At 38.3% G+C, this 18,139-nt stretch overlaps 1 protein-coding gene across 1 annotated transcript in view; it reads right to left on the bottom strand.

Moving 5' to 3' along the window:
• The window catches only part of LOC122797101 (kinesin-like protein KIF20A), a 359,272-nt gene that overhangs the window by 253,061 nt on the left and 88,072 nt on the right, over nt 1-18,139 (bottom strand). The window contains exon 4 of the mRNA XM_044065898.1: nt 8,632-8,778. Coding sequence (XP_043921833.1) covers nt 8,632-8,778 — 147 coding nt within the window. The remainder of the gene's footprint in view (nt 1-8,631; nt 8,779-18,139) is intronic.

An 18,139-nucleotide genomic window follows, 5' to 3' on the forward strand; every position in this document is an offset into this window, starting at 1 on the left:
AGTTAGCAAAGACTGCCCATATCTAGGAGGGTCATAGGTGAAATCCCCAACAGGAATTTATTGTTTTCCATCAGTCATCCGGGCTAAACTTAAACAGGGTCATAGAGGGGCTTGCTTTGATGTAAATTGGTAGTCTATTCCAGAGGAGTGTCAACCTCAGAGACATATCGGTCTCTCCAGCAGGTCCTATTTACGTCGCAGGCCAGATTAAAGTCCCTGGCACAGATAACCCTTGTCCCATTTGACTTGTGGACGTGCAGCATTTCCATTAGGTTCGATCAGAGTAGGCCAGGCACAAGTCTCCTCTAAGTAGTCTGTACACTACTGAGTATAGTGATAGTGATTATAGTCTGTCAATGTAAGACATGTTTTGGAGACCCTGAATTTTCTTGGTAAGAAATCTCCAAGGTCTCTCAAGTTGCTGCAGGTGCCTGCTAAGGTGCATACCAAAGGGAGCACTGTACTCAGTTATTGGCCTGATGAGGGTCGAGTACAGGGGGGGTTTTGACCTCTTTCACTCTTGAAAATATGCTTTACTAATGAGGTGTGCGATATAAAATGCCTTCCTTACTACAGTAGACACATGGTGGTTAAAGTTTAGGCTACAGTCAACTTGAATTCCCAAGTCTTTCACTACCGAGCTGTTACTTAAGGTATATTTATATGATAGTCTGCAGGGATATCGTCTTTACAGAAAAGGATGATAATTTGCATTTTTTTGCATTGAGCTCGAGACTATGGCTTTGGCATCAATCACCGTACCCATTTAATCTCAACCCTTACATAGGCATCCCCTATCTACACTAAACTATGCAAAAGCAATATGAACAAGCTTTCCATTGCCTACAATAATATAGCCAGATTTGCAACTGGCTCAACCTACAGAACCCATCACTGCAACAATCTAATTAGGCTGGTTAGAACTGTCAAATCTAATTTTACTGAACCAACTAACAATAGTCCAAAATATACTATACCAACCTTCAAAGACTCCCCAACCTAATCTTCCCCTACTATAACCTAAAGATCCTATGCTCATCAAACAAATTACTAGTGCAAATAAATAAAACCAACAATCTGGCTGGTGACTCTGTTCTCCAACGCAGTGGGAAAAACCTGAAACTCCTTCCCAGATCACCTTACATCCATTTCCTCTGCTCCCCTATTTAAAACCAAACTTAAAGCATACCTAAAATCTCACTGGTTATGCCCTTGGGCTAATCCAGACTAAACACCACTCTTTATATGATGACACCTCTCTACATACCAGCACAAGCAAAATTACCTCTTACTTATAATTGTGTGCATATCAATATACCTATTAATAGTGAACTATTTAATAACTAATTGAATTACTAACAAACATCATATGGGTGACTTTTATAACTAACTTTGGTATTGGTTTATAATCAGAGACTTGATTGCTGTATTGTGTTTTTCTAGCTAACTTAGCCTACTAGCAAACTATAGTGGTGTGACTTTATTGCTCAATAGTGTGCATTGTTGTCTTACATAGTTTTAAACATTCCCCTATATTACTATACTACCAATGTTGTGCTACATCTTCTTATTCATCTTTGTACCTATATTCATAGCTCTATTCAGTAAGAATCATCCTACTAATATGACCATAGGAAATACCTCTATAATAGCTAAAACTTACAATGTACTTGTGTCTTGTAAATACTATTTTGTAGTGCGGAGCTTTTCTCCCCAGGCCTCCACTGAAAATGGACATGTATCCAGTTGGACCAGCCCGGTCAACAAATGTAAAATAATAATAAATAAATAATTGGTTTGTGTTAAGTCCCTCGAAGTATATTGACATTGTTTGAGGAGTCAATGATTGCACCTAATTTGCAGTCAGCAAACTTAGTCAGCCACAGCCTCACTGTTTTGGCCTGAACTTCTGAGAAGTATATTCCAAACAACAGAGGGCCCAGCAGTGACCCCCTGTGGAAGCCACTGGTGACCGGTCTGCTGGTTGAGGTGAAGTCCCAACTCTGAGTGTGATCAGTCAGTGAGCCAGTTAGCAACCCACCTGACGACATAAGGGTTGATATTCAACTGTGACAGTTTAATCAATGATGCCCGAATGTGGAATTGTGTTGAAGGCCTTAGCTAAGTCAACATAGGCTGTATGCACAGTTTTGCCTTAATCTATGAACCAGGTGATGCTTTGGAAGAAGTCCACCAGGTTTAACAGGCATGACCTGCCTTTGACAAAACCAAACTGTCGAATCAAGGGTTTGGTGATCACCTATAGCCTTGTAAGGTCCATGATGATTGTTCCATCGCCTTACAGATAAAAGGCTGGTTAAGCTTATGGGTCTGTAGTTCCCAGGATTATAAAGGGGATGATGGTGGCTGTTTTCCATCTGCGGGGACAAAACCAGTACTCAGCCTGTGGCTGAACAGAGTACCTAATGGAGTTGCTAACTCATGTTTTAGACCATTTAAAATGCAACCTGGAATGCCACCCAGTCCCATAGAGGCTGCATTTTTGGTCATGGAGAGAGCATTAATGACTTGCTCTTTACAGATGCAATGTGGAGGAGATGTAGAGGGAATAATTTGTGGAATGTTTAGAAAGGACAGGTGGGAGAAATTTTCACCAAAACTGTCAGCTAATAGGTTAGCTATTTTTGTAGGATCAGTGTGTGTGAAGCCATTCACAGCTAGTTCAGCACAAGTCTGGGTCTTACCTTTTAGGTTACAGATATATCTGAAGAATACCTTATGGATATCCTTGGCTATGGTTACTATTTTTTTTTGAATTTCCCTTAGAGGATTTTACAAGTTGTCTTCTTGTTTGTTCAAGTAGAGGAGGGTGTTCGTCCCGTGCTGGGACCTCTCTTCTTTATTCTTAGACAGCAACTTCTTCCTCTTGTTTTATAACTTATTAGTGCTAGATGTCCACTAGGGAGGCTTGTTTTTTCTTGAGAATATTGTTTTGATCCTATCAGGTACGGCTGCGTCAATACATTTGTACAAGTGTTTTACAGGGCATTTGTTTATTCCTTAGTATAGCTGTCAATGCCATCTGTGGGAACAGGAGCTTGAAAATTATTTATGCCAACCCTTAGGAGGGTATAATTAGCTTTGGTGAAATTTTTTAACCTGGTTTTACTTGAGGGGCTCAGGTGTTATAGCTACTTCAAATGTGACTGATTTTTTATCAGATTTAAGCAGTGAGGCAACAGTCACCCATAATGGTGAGGGCCTGGTTGAGAATATTTGAGCTCCTTGTGGGGCTGGATACTATTTGTTCCAGGGCATTGTGTTAAAGTCCATGAACCTTTGTTGGAGCATGTTGGCACTCGTACAAGTTTCCCAGTCAATGAAGGGATAGTTAAAATTGCCCATGATTAGTGTGTTTGGTTGTAATTTGATTGGCTCAAGTAGGTCCAAACAGAGTGGGTATCTTGGTTCACTGAAGGGGGCCCTACAGCCAATAATGACTTGAAGGGAGGACTTGCCCACAGTTAGTGTTGAACTTGGAGTAACTCCATGGAGTTTTCCTGTCTAACCAGTCTAGAGGTGTATTTATCTTTGATGAAGACAGACACGCCTCCTTTGGTTCTCATGTTCATTTTGTGACCTGAAAATGTGGAAGGCAGTGTAGCCTTGCAAAGCTGCGGTACTCTGTGGCCCTGAACCAACTTTCTGTGACTGCACCGATGTAAACATCCTCCAGGCATAGGAGTGCTTCCAGAGAGTGCAGTTTCTGATTTAAACTGTTTAGCAGCATAGCCTTTAATTTATTTGTGAGTGATATTTTCACGTCAGAAATTTTGTTCTTGAGACCTTGCCTAAAAAAGGCACTATGGAGAGACAAATGCCTTAGCCAGTAACCAAAAGCCTAGAGGTGACAGGTGAAGACCATCTCTGGCAAAGCAGCATGGTCTATCAACCATGTCATCCTAGGTTGACAGGAACTGGACTCCCCTAGAATGACACCAGAAACTAAGCAGATTGTTGAAGTCAATCGTTTTTTGTTTATATTGTGGTATCATCCTAGGTGAGGATAGAATGCTGCTCAAGGCTAAGGACATACCTGGCCTGGGATGACACACATTCAGAGAGTTCAATCATGTCTTTCTTCATATAGTCCAGTGAGGTGCTTTTCAAGTCATTCACACCAACATGAACCATGACAGAGTCATAACGGTACTTCTTGTTGACAGACTGATCCTGGCACCTGAGAGATGGTTGACTGTAGCCTTCTTATCCAGCCTGGTGAGTGGGACATCTGTGTGTCTCACAATGGAGTCACCTATGACTAAAAAATTTGGTTTAGATGTGCTTTGCGTTACGGGCTTACTTGGTGAGACACTGGTGCTTGTGTTTTTATGTATATTGGGTGCTGTAGGTGCTGTATTAGGTGTAGCATGTTTGTGTTTGGAAGGTCTCTGGTGTTTAGGTAGGTTTCTGGCGAGTACCTCCATGTATGATGCTTTTTTTATTTGAGTGCATGGTTTGTGCAGGTGTTGTGTGTGAGCTGATGACCTGTTCAGTGTTACTGTTCTGTGAGTGAGAGTATACCAAGTACTATCAGGCTGGCAACTAAGGGTGGACAAGCAGACTGACCTTCCCTTTAGTCCAAAAATAGTCTTTTATTGATGGGTGACATGTACTTCCCATGTAAAAAGGGAGCAAGTAATATTTTGGGAATTATTTAAAAATGGCCCATATTTTAGAGAAGAGGGGGAAAAAGTAATAAATAGTTCCCAGTTTAAGATGGTATGGGCCTCAAATCTAATTAAAAAGACAGCACAGGAATACAGCTACAGTCTCTTAGTGGGTGCAAGGATGAACTAGGTTTGCTTGTAGAGAAACTAGCAGTGGAAGAGCTGGGCTGTCTCTAGCACAGCATTGCGCAAAGGTATACGAACACAGCACAGTTTAATCTAGCAGGGGAAACAAAAGTAGTAAACAGAAAATAGCTAGAATTCAGTCAAAAAAGTCTCCTTCCAGAATACAGAGATTTCTCTGCCACAGAAACTCTGTTATTGGTTCTTACAAGCTAGCACGTGACCAAAAGCTACCTGGGAAACTTATGAGACAGCAGCAAAGTTAGGCAAACAGAAGGAAATACTAAAGCAGATACCATAGGATCACAGGAAGTTACTAGGCTATTGTCCTAAGCTCCCTACAAGCTTAGCCAACAATTTAGCCCTATATTTTGACAAGTCAGCACCCAATGCCCCTGTCCAGCAGACATACAGATGAAATCCTAAGGGTGTATTTTCTGTTCCCCATACAGTTATCCAGATTGCACTTAAAAAGGGTTAATGAGGTACTCTGCTTGACATGGAGAGGGAGTTTATTCCAAAGGGGGGGGGATCTCTGAACACAAATATGTCCGGCCAACGAGTCCTATTGATGTCACAGACCAGGTTGAGGTCACACATGCAGGTTACTTGAGTAGAGCTTGACTTGCGGATATGCAGCAGTCCCATCAGGGTGGGGTCTGAGATTGCATTGTTTGCCAGACAGAGGTCACCTCTGAGGAGTCTGTAGGAGACTGAGTAGAGGGACAGAGCTTTTTAGCCTATCTGTGTAGGGTAGAGGTTTGAGGCCCTGAATTCTCCTGGTGAGGAACCTCTGTGGTCTCTGCAGCTACTGCATGTGCTTTGTGAGGTACATGCCAAAAGGGACATTATACTCAATAATGGGTCTTGTAATAGAAGAATACAGGGATGTTATGACCTTGTCCCTGGATGATACACCCTTACTAATGAGGTGAGCCATGAAGAAAGCTTTCTGTACAACGGAGGCAATATGGTGGTCAAAAGTCAGTTACCAATGCTGTAACAGCCATGTCACTGGATATATTGTTTTTTAATCAAACAGTAAGAAATACAGTAAAGCAGAATAAGATAGCACTTAAGATATATAATTCACCAAACTATAAGTGCAATAGAAACAGACACTTTTCTGCTATTCAGATGAGGAATCAACTCAAATGTCAACTTTATGATTTCAGACTATGTGCTTTGAGCTCAGCCTACTGAACCCTTTAAATTAAGACAACAGCAGGCTGCCTCACGATAATTTTAGCAGCAGGAAAAAACAAAAAAGAAATAGATAGAAAATTAGCTAGGAATTCAGCACAAAATGCCTAGAAGATTATTTCTCAGCCACAGAACAATTATCACTAGTTCTTAGAAGCTACCACGTGACCAAAAGCATGGCAGTTACCAACAGTTTATGACTCACTTTCAAGCTGTGCTTGCTTAGTGTCCAAGCTCAGCCAAAGGAGAAAAGAGAAATACTAAGACAAGCATGGTGTTGTATGCAGCTTTGTCCCAATTTAGTTTTCAGCACATAATGCACAACTGCAGTCACATGCCAAGCATACTGTTTGTAATTTCTGTAACTTTTAGCCAGTGAACTTTAGCATTGAATAATTACCATTATACATTGACCTCCCCATTAATATTCCAAAACGTGCACGCTGATTGGTCAGTGTGCATGTTGTAAATCAGACTTATACTAATGGAAAAAGGTCCGGTCGCCCGGACTTTTTCCATTAGTACAAGTTATTTATTTATTTATTTTTTGGATAGCAATGGAGAATGGAAGAGCTCTGTTGCTGTTATCTTGCTATGTTAAACGAGTTTAACATAGCGAGATATCTTAACACCAGAAAAGCCAAAAAAAAACAAACTGTCAGGGTAGAGCAGTAGTTTACATGGCTCAGTGCCAACACTGTCCGGCTTTCTATATTAGAAAAACGGACACCAAATTAAGGGAAAGAGTATATGAGCATTTATATTATATGTCGAAAAAGAAAAAAGAAAGTGCCCTAGCTAGACATGTTGAAGCATTTCTAGTTCATACATTCAAATTTAGGGCTACTGACTGTGTGAATTCAAATGGAAGAGGTGGTCCAGATTCATTAATGTTGGAGAAACTTTAATTGAGGTGGCAGCTTCATACAGATGCCTGCCATTTTCCAGGATTGAATGTATTCTATCCTGTGTATTCTTAAATTTAAAAATCTAGAGAGGTAGGCTCATGAAAGGTGTAAGTGCGTTTATACCCTCTGGTTGTAAGGTGCTGTCATGTGGACAGAATGAGTCAGGATAAATTTTAATATTTTAATAAATTATTTTAATATTTTAACTTTCATCAGAATGAAGACATTAAAAATAAAAATATACATTAAATAAATAATGCTGATTTTGAATTTTAGGCTAAATATTTTAGTAAGAGTATATTTAAGGGATTACTTGTAAAATATTGAAATAAATTTTACAGTTAAAATGTGGATCTCATAGGGAAGGGTGTCTTTAAATGGAGGTGTGTGTTGTGTCACATGATTGATGACTTTTTTATTTAAACTTTGCATTTGTACATGTCTGTTATCTGAAGAAGTCTCCCTATAAGGAGAGACAGAAAGCGCTTAATAAAACGGACTTTATTTTTTACTTGTGGGTGAGCAGTGGAGTGATTTCCTAGCTTTTATATAGCGAGATATCTCTAAAATAAAAATAAAAAAAGCAATGGAGATCTTTAACAGAGAGAGAGCTTTAAAAAAAGCAACGGCGAAAGGAAGATCTCAGTTGCCTTTTTTTTTTTTGTTTTGTTTTTTTAAAAGATATCTCACTATGTTAAACTCTTAACATAGCGAGACACCTTTTTTAAAGCAACGGAGATCTTTCTTTCTCCGTTGCTTCCACACACAGTTCTGATGTACTGCGTAACCATATGCATGTGCAGTACATCAGAACTACCGCAGAATACTGGACAGCTGCGGAAGGGCAGCAAGGAGGTATTATACAATGCCATTAAGAAAGTAAGTATTTTTTTTTCTTAAATAATATCATTGTATAATAGCAATAACCCACTTCTGGGTGTGGGTAATGCTGGATTTACCCACGGTTGTCTTTGTTTGGCCACTCTGGCTTCGCCCTTGTGACCAAACCACACCAATCGTGGGTAAATCCAGCATTACCCACACCCAGGTGTGGGTTATTGCTTAAATCTGGTAGTTTGTCAAGTGCATCAGATGCTCACCATGACATAACTGCAAAGTGCATTTGGGAAGGATGATGTCAGTGTTGAAGGACTTGCATGCAGTAAAACATGGTTGCTAATCTTTGAAAACTGTAAACTACAGTTAACCAAAGGTCATGCAGCTTAGCACAGGATTTCACTAATCACTAACTTTCTATTAATTACATTATATTTACATCAAAACATGCTTCGCCTTCGTTTGGCAGAAAATTTTAATTTTACAAGAGTGGTGAATTGTTTGGAAAGTGATACTGCAAGTTCAAGCTCTTCATATGATCTATAACCATAATTTGAAAACAAAATAGCAAAAAAAGTAAATAAATCAGGGCTTCCATTGTGTGATTAAATAATATACATGCTTAACCATCTACAGACAAGATTTCATGTCACTCACAGAATATTAAGAGTTCAAGAATAAAGTTTCTGAGAAAATGATTAGTTGGCCAGATATTAAAAATATGAACTGATAAAATGCATTATTTTACAACCATTTAGATCTGCTCCTATGGAAGGCCCCTCTAAAATGAGCATGCACACTTTATCTTTTATCATCAGATATGTCAACATTTTCACTAAATAAACAAACTGCAATCATCAGGTCCTTACTTTGTGTGTTGGTTCTGTCTCAGTGCTGCTATGCACTTGCCAAGAATAAGAAGCGAGTTATTGATATTCCCGGCTTCTTTCAGTCGATCTCCAATGGTCTCAGTTTTATTACAACGCTCTGATCCAGCTAAGTCACAAAGTGACAGCCTAATGAGATAAAGCAACCACCAATATAATTACATTCGCAAAAGTGCAGATAAAAATAGCATTCAATCAATAGAAAGAAATACAAATGTATTTCATAAACCTACATGGTAATCTGAAATTTGGCAAACTGGAAGACAGCACAGTGTGTTATGGGTCATTTCCACACATGGCCCACAAAAACTGAATACAACAATAAAGTATTTTGCCAAAAAAAATGTATCCCTTACTATAGGAGATTAAGATAGCACAAAACTATTACACTGCAACTTAATCGTTAAATAGGCAGGATATTATACAATAGCGCACATCATAAACCACAGAAGGTACAAGTCAGAAGCAAGAATTTTACTACGAGTGAGGAATTAAACTGGCATCCTTGGACAAAGATGGAACATTTTTCTTTCAGAATTTATTTTAAAATCATAAGCACAGTCTTAAAACCATATCTTCATCCAGAGGACAATTTACGGAAAATGTATTGCATTAGTATAAAATCTTGGAAGATGCAATAAAGAATCTGGATAGCTTTGCAATGAAGAAGATGGTCTCCTGACCATCACATATCATAGGATGTTTACTGCCTAGGTTCAGGGTTCAGGCATGGATTAAAGTTTATTTAGGGTTTCTCTTGTAGGAGAAAGTGGGCCAAGAATTTGCAAACATCTCATCACACCCAAAGGTGAAGGAGATGGGACAACCAGCTATCAGACTAAACCCTGATGATGCCTTGATGGTAGGTTGACAAACCTAATAGCAACCAGGATACACATTATCCCTGAAATTCAGACACAGCATGACATCCTTCTTAAATGGGCCAACTAGAAAACCAGTGCTTCTGAAAATTACACCAAACTCATTGTGGAGAAACTGCATGGAGAACGTCATCTGTAAAGCAGATGACAATTAGGAATGTGTTCTGATGCATACCGGTCCCTCTGAAAGGGAGATAAAGTGACAAAATACTGAAAAATACACCAACATTTTATAATACAAGTTTTGCATTTAAAGCTCATGTACATAATTAACCATTTGGATCTAGCCAGTGTAAAAGCATACCTAGGCATCACCCCCACACTGTTTATGGTGGAGCAGCAATATTTAGCCTGAGGACAGATGTCACTGTGCATTCTATAACTCAGCTGATACAGTATAATCGCAGGACTGATGAGCTATGAAACATGCTGTTGTATGGCATTATCAAAGTGAAAAAAAAAAATCGGGGGGAAAACTAATTAAGAAAAAAGTGGGATGAATTTGTATGTAAAAACCCATTTCTACCAAGCTCTTGATGGGGTTCATTTAGACACATTTCATGACAGAGGCCTAGGATACAGAAAAACAAAAACTAGAAGCACCAACATTTGGTCATTATCCTCTCCTCAAAATACAAAGCAAAACTGGAAGTTGGGTACTAAAGAAAATACTGACTTTGTGAAGGTTCAAGATTTCTGGTATGAAAAGAGCAAGAATTCTAAATATCTATTTGATCATTAAAGTAAAAGTTCTCATTTTAAAATAAAAGAATCTGAAGGGGACCAGTTGTTCAAAATAGCCTAAAACAATTTCAGGAGACTAATGTTATATGTTGTATTTTTCTGTCTATCATAATAGTCTTCTGCTATTACAGTTAAATCATGATAAAATTTTTTTAAGTGTATGGTAAAAGCGAACTAAAAAGGCATTATGACCCACCAAGCCTAAACTGTTTGTTTTTGGAATTCCACAGAAGATGCAACAAGCAAGTTACTCTAATCATCTTTGGCTTTCACGATCATTCCATAGAGACAACCTCCACCTTCAAATATGTAGGATTTATGGATTAATCACTCACTGAGTTTTCCATTTCCACAGATAAAGTGAGAGCCAAAATAAGCTTGCTCCCTCTTTCAGGCTAAAAATCTCTCCTTTTCTTTCCCAACCATCAAGAACAGCCAATAAAGAGTTTTCCTTTCCCAACTTGAATATGGGCTCCCAGTTTTTGCTTCTGCCTCCAAAAAAAATATTGCTGTACTCCACACCTTTAACAGCATTTGCTGATGCATTACAAACTTGCTGTTCTGTGAGGATCACTGTGTATCAGCCTAGAAAAATCCAAATGGTTAACCATAAAACAAAGATCTATCCTTCAGTTAGGATCCCAACTCTAAACCAGGAAAAGTAGGAGACCAAACAACAATCCAAGACACTTGCAGAAGTCCACTCGAAGTACAGTAGCTCCTTTTCTTTAATATAGCACAAGCAAAAATAATAACTACAGAATATATACAAAAGAACTGAGAACACAAAACGCTTTTTGTCCCACCTGGTGGTGAAACTTCTTCAGGTAAAGGCATTCACTAAAACCAGTGCATTTAAATACAGTCCATGATGCAAGCATGTTGTTAGCCAATAGGTGAGGGATATTCGAAACATACTGATGATGCTACGAGGGTCCAACTCAATAAGTAATTACTTCCTTTAAGAATTTCTTTCAAAACACCCTCTGGACTTATTAAAAGGCAAGTACGTATACACACGCTCTTGTCCAGTACTATGACATAGTAAATCAGACTCATAATATGTAAACATACATTTATTAAAAATGTTTCTGTATTTGAGAACCTTTTAAAAATGCTGTTAAAAATGTTTGAAAATATTTAAAAATATAAATGTGCTTAAAATGCATATAACAGAATGGTGAAGTATAAAGAAGTAGTAAAATGTACTAATGCATAAAAATAATAACACATAAAAAATGTTCAGAACACTCTTCTGTCTAATGCAGCACGACATGGCATCCTACAGTTAAACAGTAGAATAAAACATATATAAATATTGGGATAACAATTATGTATGGATACATGGAAGTACAAACAACATTCCTGTCTATACATCATGGCACCCACCATTTGAATTATGCATTATTAAATTGACTGCAGTTAAACGTTCATACGTATTAGCTTGTAGTGAGACAACTGTTACATATTTGACATAGCTAGTTTGTCCTACAATTCATCATGTTAAGTCATCTCTGGAGGTTTCTTAGCTTTAAAATACAAGAAATAGAGTAAATTTAACCCAGGGTAAGCGCAAGCCGTAGTTCTGAGTTGCCACAATAACTCCAAACTTTCTAAATGTAAAGATTCTGGGCCCCCTCTTCCCATCAGACTTCACACTGTCTCTATTGCCTTAACTTTAAATGTGTGGTCTGTGTACACCTGCTTGTGTCTACTTAGGGCATTCTCTTGACTCCCTTTCTTTATATGGTACAGGTGTTCATAAACTCTTTCCCTGAACCTCCTGTCCATGTAGAATGCTGGACATTGTTGGCATAGAGCTACATAAATCACAGCTTTAGTCTGACAGTTAATTTTTGCATTTATTTGATACTCTATCTCTAATGGTAAAGGTTGACCCTGTAGACGTGTGTGCAATAATGGCACACGTTACATCTGGACATACCATACCCAACTACATACTGGTACGTACCATGGTTAGCTTCCAATATATTTTTTAGGTTGGTGCCCCGTTTGAAAATGAATCTAGGAGGACCCTTTATTCTTGACCTGGTAGTTGGGTCATTCTGTAAAATGCCCCAGTTCTTAGTGATGATCCTCATGATCTCATATGCGTCTGAGCTAAAGGGTGTAATCAAACTACACTGTCCAAGATAGTTAGTGCCTGTTTTTGTGTGCAAATCTAATGTTAAATTTTCTGAAATGTTTTTTCTATCCAGTATTGGTTTATAAAAACCTCTTGATCTTTTTGACTGCACTTCTGTCATTATTTGATTCAGTAAATGGTTTGGGTAACCCCTTTGAGAAAACATACCCTGTAGTTTATTACATTCAATGGAAAAGTTTTCATCTTTTGTGACCATCCTTGCTGCCCTCACTAGTTTCCCCTTCACCACCGATCTTTTTTGGTGAAAGGGGTGGTAGCTACTGTAGTGTAAAAAGGTCTTAGAGTACTTTTCTTTCCTGTATATAGCTGCTGAATAGCAACTATTAGTATAATCTTTGCTAAGGTTAACATCCAGATATGCAATGTTATCTCTCCCAAAAGTAAATGTCAAAGATAAAAAGTGTGTGGTACTGCTGAAGTATGAAACCAGTTCTTCTGCTTGGGTATAGTCTCCCTCTATTAACATAAAAATACCATCCAAATAACAGGTGTAATAGTGGACCTGATGTGGGGTCTGCCCAGATTTCTTCACATACTCCTCCTGTACGCCATCACTAGATTTGCTACACTCGCCCCGCAAGGTGAGCCCATTGCTACCCCTATTTTCTGGAAGTAGAACTTGTTACTGAACATGATGAAACTGTATGATAGAATATGTCTAAGATGACTTCAACAAGTGTGATTTCCTCTGCTGTTGCCCCTCCCTTGCGTAACATGCAACTGACCCATTCTATACCATCTTGGTGGGGGATTGATGAATACAAGTTCTTCACATTGACTGTCAGGAAGTGTGATTGTTTGGTCCCAGGTTGCATGTTCATAAAAAGCTAGTGTGGGGTGTAGTGGGAGGTTGTAAGTACTAGCAGTGTGTAATGTGTTGAGTGTGATTGTTTGGACCCAGCAGTACTGTTAAATTCAATTTTCTTACAGTTTTAAGTCAATTAAAGTGTTGGGTAAGTCTGTTCTACGAGTTGGTACAAATGTATGCCCTTTAGCCAATAAGTCTACCAGCATTAGGTCTACAGTTAACTCAGAAAAGAAACAAGTCCTTTTCTGTGTTATAAACAATTTTACAGTTCCTAAAATCACTTACTGCAGGGTTGTTCAGCAATTCCAGTTGTTCCTCCTATTGTAGTATGTTCTGGTAGTACTCTGCCTCAAGTTGTTAAGTTGAAGCGAGTTGCCAAAAAACTGAGCATCACCTAGGGTAGAATTTACCATATTTTGTTGTCTGTTGCTGGAATTCAACAGTTCTATGTCATCCTAACTTCTGTTTGCACTTCTGTTCCCTGATTTATAATCCACAGCTCTATTGGTGTGCATTGTTCTCCTATATTCCTTTTCTAGATGTTGCATTTCCTGGATGGAGTTGGATTCCCTGTAGACCTTCCTCTGGCTTCCATTTGGCCAATCAGAGCTCCGGATTGCAATAGAGCCGGCTTCGGATAGGCTGAACCAGTCTCATAGGCATGTCCATCTCTGTTGAGCTTTTTCAGCTTGCCATTTCTCAATTTTGAACTGTAATGATCTATACTGGTGAATGATCTTTCATAATCGAATTTATACCCATTAATGTGCACATTTTCCTTGATTTTTTTTATCTAGGATTGTTGCTTCCTCCATTAATTTATCTGCCCATAACTGATAGTGTTTGCACATGACTGCTTGTAATTCATAGCCATGCTTGTCAAAGAGTTTCAGTAATTCTTGGTGAAACTCTGAACCCTCCACCAATCCTGTAGGAAACTGCCAAACTCTGTCCTTTAAGGAGTCATGTTCTCACTCATACACTCTAAAAGTAAGCTATTTCCAGATGCAATTTTTTTATATTTTAGTAGTCTTTGGTCAAATTATTTTAACATCTATGTGATGTATCCTTCCCCCCTAGCCGGTTGCTCCATTTCTGAACTCCTCCTTGGTGTTTGAAGGGAAACGGGCTCTTTCAGCCATGTGTTCTGTGATGGAGCCCCAATAAGCCCTGAGGGTACTTCTCGGTGCATAAATCTTGTTTCATGAGTTTGTGTCAGCCCTTGTGCTCTATTTTGTAACTCCACAGCTGTGTTACATGCAGTACCATTGACTGGACAGTTTGCTGTACTGGACAAGGTTCTATTACCCTCTCTCTTCCTTCCTGGGCCAACTGAGTGGCCAAAGGTGGTTGGGGAGTATTTGGAGGGTTGGTTGAATGAATGCACTGATACATTAGTCTTAGTTATAGAGTCAGGTCTAGGAGCAATGTCTTCAACTCGCTGACTAAGAGCTCCTATTAGGAAGGTAAGATTACCTGCATCATTGTCCTGTGACAGCATGATGGGTGAACTTGCTGGGTCTTCTGAAGCCATGAGTACAAACCAAAACCAGGAAAAGTAGGAGACCAAACAATCCAAGACACTTGCAGAAGAAGGTAAGTCCATTCCAAGTAATGCAGTTCCTTTTCTTTAATATAGCATAAGCAAAAATAATAAAAAATATAGAATATATATATATAAAACGACTAAACACAAAGTGCTTTTCGTTCCACCTGGTGGTAAGACTTCTTCAGGTAAAAGCATTCACTAAAATCAGTTGTATTCCTTCATGCGTCAAAAAGGGACAATTAGTTCACTCCAAGGGCAATACAGAAAGCTTCTTAGCACAGACTGTCTCTAGCTGCATTGAAAACTTGAGAGGTAGACTCTATTATGTCCTATAAAGTAATTTAATTTCAGATATTTTTTCTAAAGTTTTCTAGACTGACATTAACCTCCTGTATTCCAGTTTTCACTATTAAAATATATACATTTAAACAGTTACAATAGTGCATGTACATTTCTAGTCGCTTCCAGTAGGGGACACTGTGGATATATTTTAAACACAGCACTTTACAAATACCTTTTCAACACACACGTCTGTACAAGCAGTTTAATATACACATGACATACAGTTCTAATACATTTGCAACATAAGCATCTTGCATAAATAATTTCAGTACTCACCAATGACATAATTATTTACAAAATTCCAGCTAGCTGTGCTGGCAGCATCTCCTTTTGTCACAGCAACCACACTAAGAAAGTAGGAAATACTGCTAGTAACATGCTGGAATGCACAGAAAGTGGCATTCCCTGAAAACAGGTCTTACATTTGCCTGCATAGGCATATAATAAAGACAACATGTATAATTTTCAGGAGTTATGGAGGTTGCATCTTTATAAAAGTATGTCCCCTTAAAGACTTAAAACTGTTGTTCTGTCTACAAAAGAAATCATAGGGAGACAACTCAACACACATGATTCTGAAATAAGAAGATTAGGTATAGTTGTGTTTTTTTATTATTAGCACACAAATACAAAAAGACTGCACATTTCAGCAGGATTTTGTTGAAAATGGTGAAACAAGTTGTGTAGCAGCTAAGAAAGAACTGTGCTGACCAAGATGAACTACTAGGTGGGCTGTGTATGCAAAATACTTACAGAATGAGGGGATAGAAGACAAAATCATATGTATTATGAACCAGTTTTTGCTGTGTAATTTTCAGGCACAAATTATTCATGTCAAATAATATAGTAGCCAGTTAAGTGTTTATAAACTTCTAAGGTGATATTTATCAACAATATGTATCAGAGTTACTAATCGTAATTAATATTAAGTAATTAACAGTGCAATAATCTACTACAGATTTATTGCACATCAGCAAGTCAAACGGCATCAGAAATACTTTGTCTAGGGATCTAAACCTCTTCTGCAACAACAGAATGGTGTGGAAAGATAGATATAACTCAGAGGATATGGTGCTCTGCAGCAAATTCCCCATCCGCAAAAACCAAAGTTCATCCCTGTCCATAATCAAGTACAAATTAAATCTATGGACAGGAAATAGAAAATTTACCCCATGACTGTCCCCGTACTATTAATGGACAGAGGTAGCTCCTAAATGCTTTATCCCATGCATGGGTCTCCTCAAATTACCTATGATATGATCACAGTTATTTTCAACAGGGGTGATGTACAATTATCAGCCAATGGATGTAAGGCCAATCTATAACCAAATGGATAGGTTATTTTGAGCATAAAAAGGGAAACTGGCTAGGCTTAAAATGGCCCGCACAGGCAGCTAGCCTAGTACTTATCTATGAACCTATAACTATTAGAAAAGGGTAAGCAGCTAAATGAACACTGATGAATGAACAGAGTTCCTGTGAATTAATATTTGATAAAAGCTTTTTTTATATTAATGCAAACCACTATATATAAAAGCAAATCAATGGCTGCTGAAAGAAAAGGGAAATCTCTTTTAGAGACAAAATGAACAGACTGAATTGGTGTAAAACTGACTTGTTACAGGTACTAAGTCACTGACTCGAGTGACAAGAAGCCTGAACATTACAAAGAAAAGGCATGCAGCTTATTGTGAGTACAACTTAAAAAGGCTAAACTTTACACAGATATTAATGCTTTTGGTACTACCATACAATACAGGCAACTTGAGTATTATAATTCCTAATAAGAATGCATCAGTGTTGCTAAAGGCTAACTGTAAAGAGTGGATATGTGCACTGTTGCTTCGTTTGGCAGTAGCAGCTATACTATATGAAAAATCATTCAGATTGACTTTATACAAGGATCAATGTTAGTCGCAAAGAATATTCATCTATAATACAAGGATCCATGTTAATCACAAAGAATATGCATCTATTATCTAATATTCATATTCATCTAATGTTCACCTACCTGAGGCCATGGCTGATCATCTTTCTGCTTTGTAAACTTTTGCTTGTTTTTATAAGGCAACAGCTTTATCTGGTTAGAAGTATCAGAAATTTTGGACCAGATGACTGACATGGTTATTAAAGCTAAATACAAAAGCAAAAAAGAGACCAGCACTGTAGCATCAAAATTTCTTTTATCTGATGGTAGTACAAACTTAAATATCCATCAGGTGGGATGAGTGCACAAACCAGTTTTGGCAAATAGTGACAATGCCTTCCTCAGTGTGAAATAATAAAATGCAATACACTCCTTATATAGTAATAATTGAATCAATCAACACCAGTAATTATAAATGCTCGTTAAGACCGGGAGGGAATAATCCCCCAAGTTTATTTATTTACATTTGTTGACCGGGAGTGTCCGACTGGACGTAGGTCCATTTTCAGCGGAGGCCTGGGGAGAAAAGCTCCACGATTTACATAGTGATTAACAATTTGATTAACATAGCAATTAATTACAAACCTAGTTACAGATGAAGAACATAGTACCTCAGTAGACAACTAGAATCTTTATCTGTGAAGTACATAACAGACATTAACAACTGTTACAATAAGAAGTTCCTGCTGTATATTAAGTAGTAGGCTTATGAGCATCCAAGCATGCTATAATCAAGGTAGTTAGTGGGGTGGAAAGAAAGGTAGTGGTTGGATGGGGTAGGTGATATTAGAGTGGGAGTTGTAAGGGCATAGCCAGCATGTTTTTAGGTGCACTTTTAGTAAAGGTTTGAAGTGGTTGCATGATGGTATGCAGGTAATTGTGGGTGGGAGTTCCATAAATTGGCTATGGCACAAGAGAATAGTGCTTCACCAGCAGAGTTATTGGCTTTAGTGATCTGCAAGTGATTTTTGTTGCTGGATCTTAGTGGTCTGGTGGTGCGATAGGGTTGGAGTAGATTCTGGAGGGATGGGACATTTAATGGATGGTTTACTAGTTTGTGGGCGAGTGAGTT

Source organism: Protopterus annectens, chromosome 3.part0 (assembly GCF_019279795.1).
Source record: "Protopterus annectens isolate FY-2018-M chromosome 3.part0, PAN1.0, whole genome shotgun sequence".
NCBI classification, from domain to species: Eukaryota; Metazoa; Chordata; order Ceratodontiformes; family Protopteridae; genus Protopterus; species Protopterus annectens.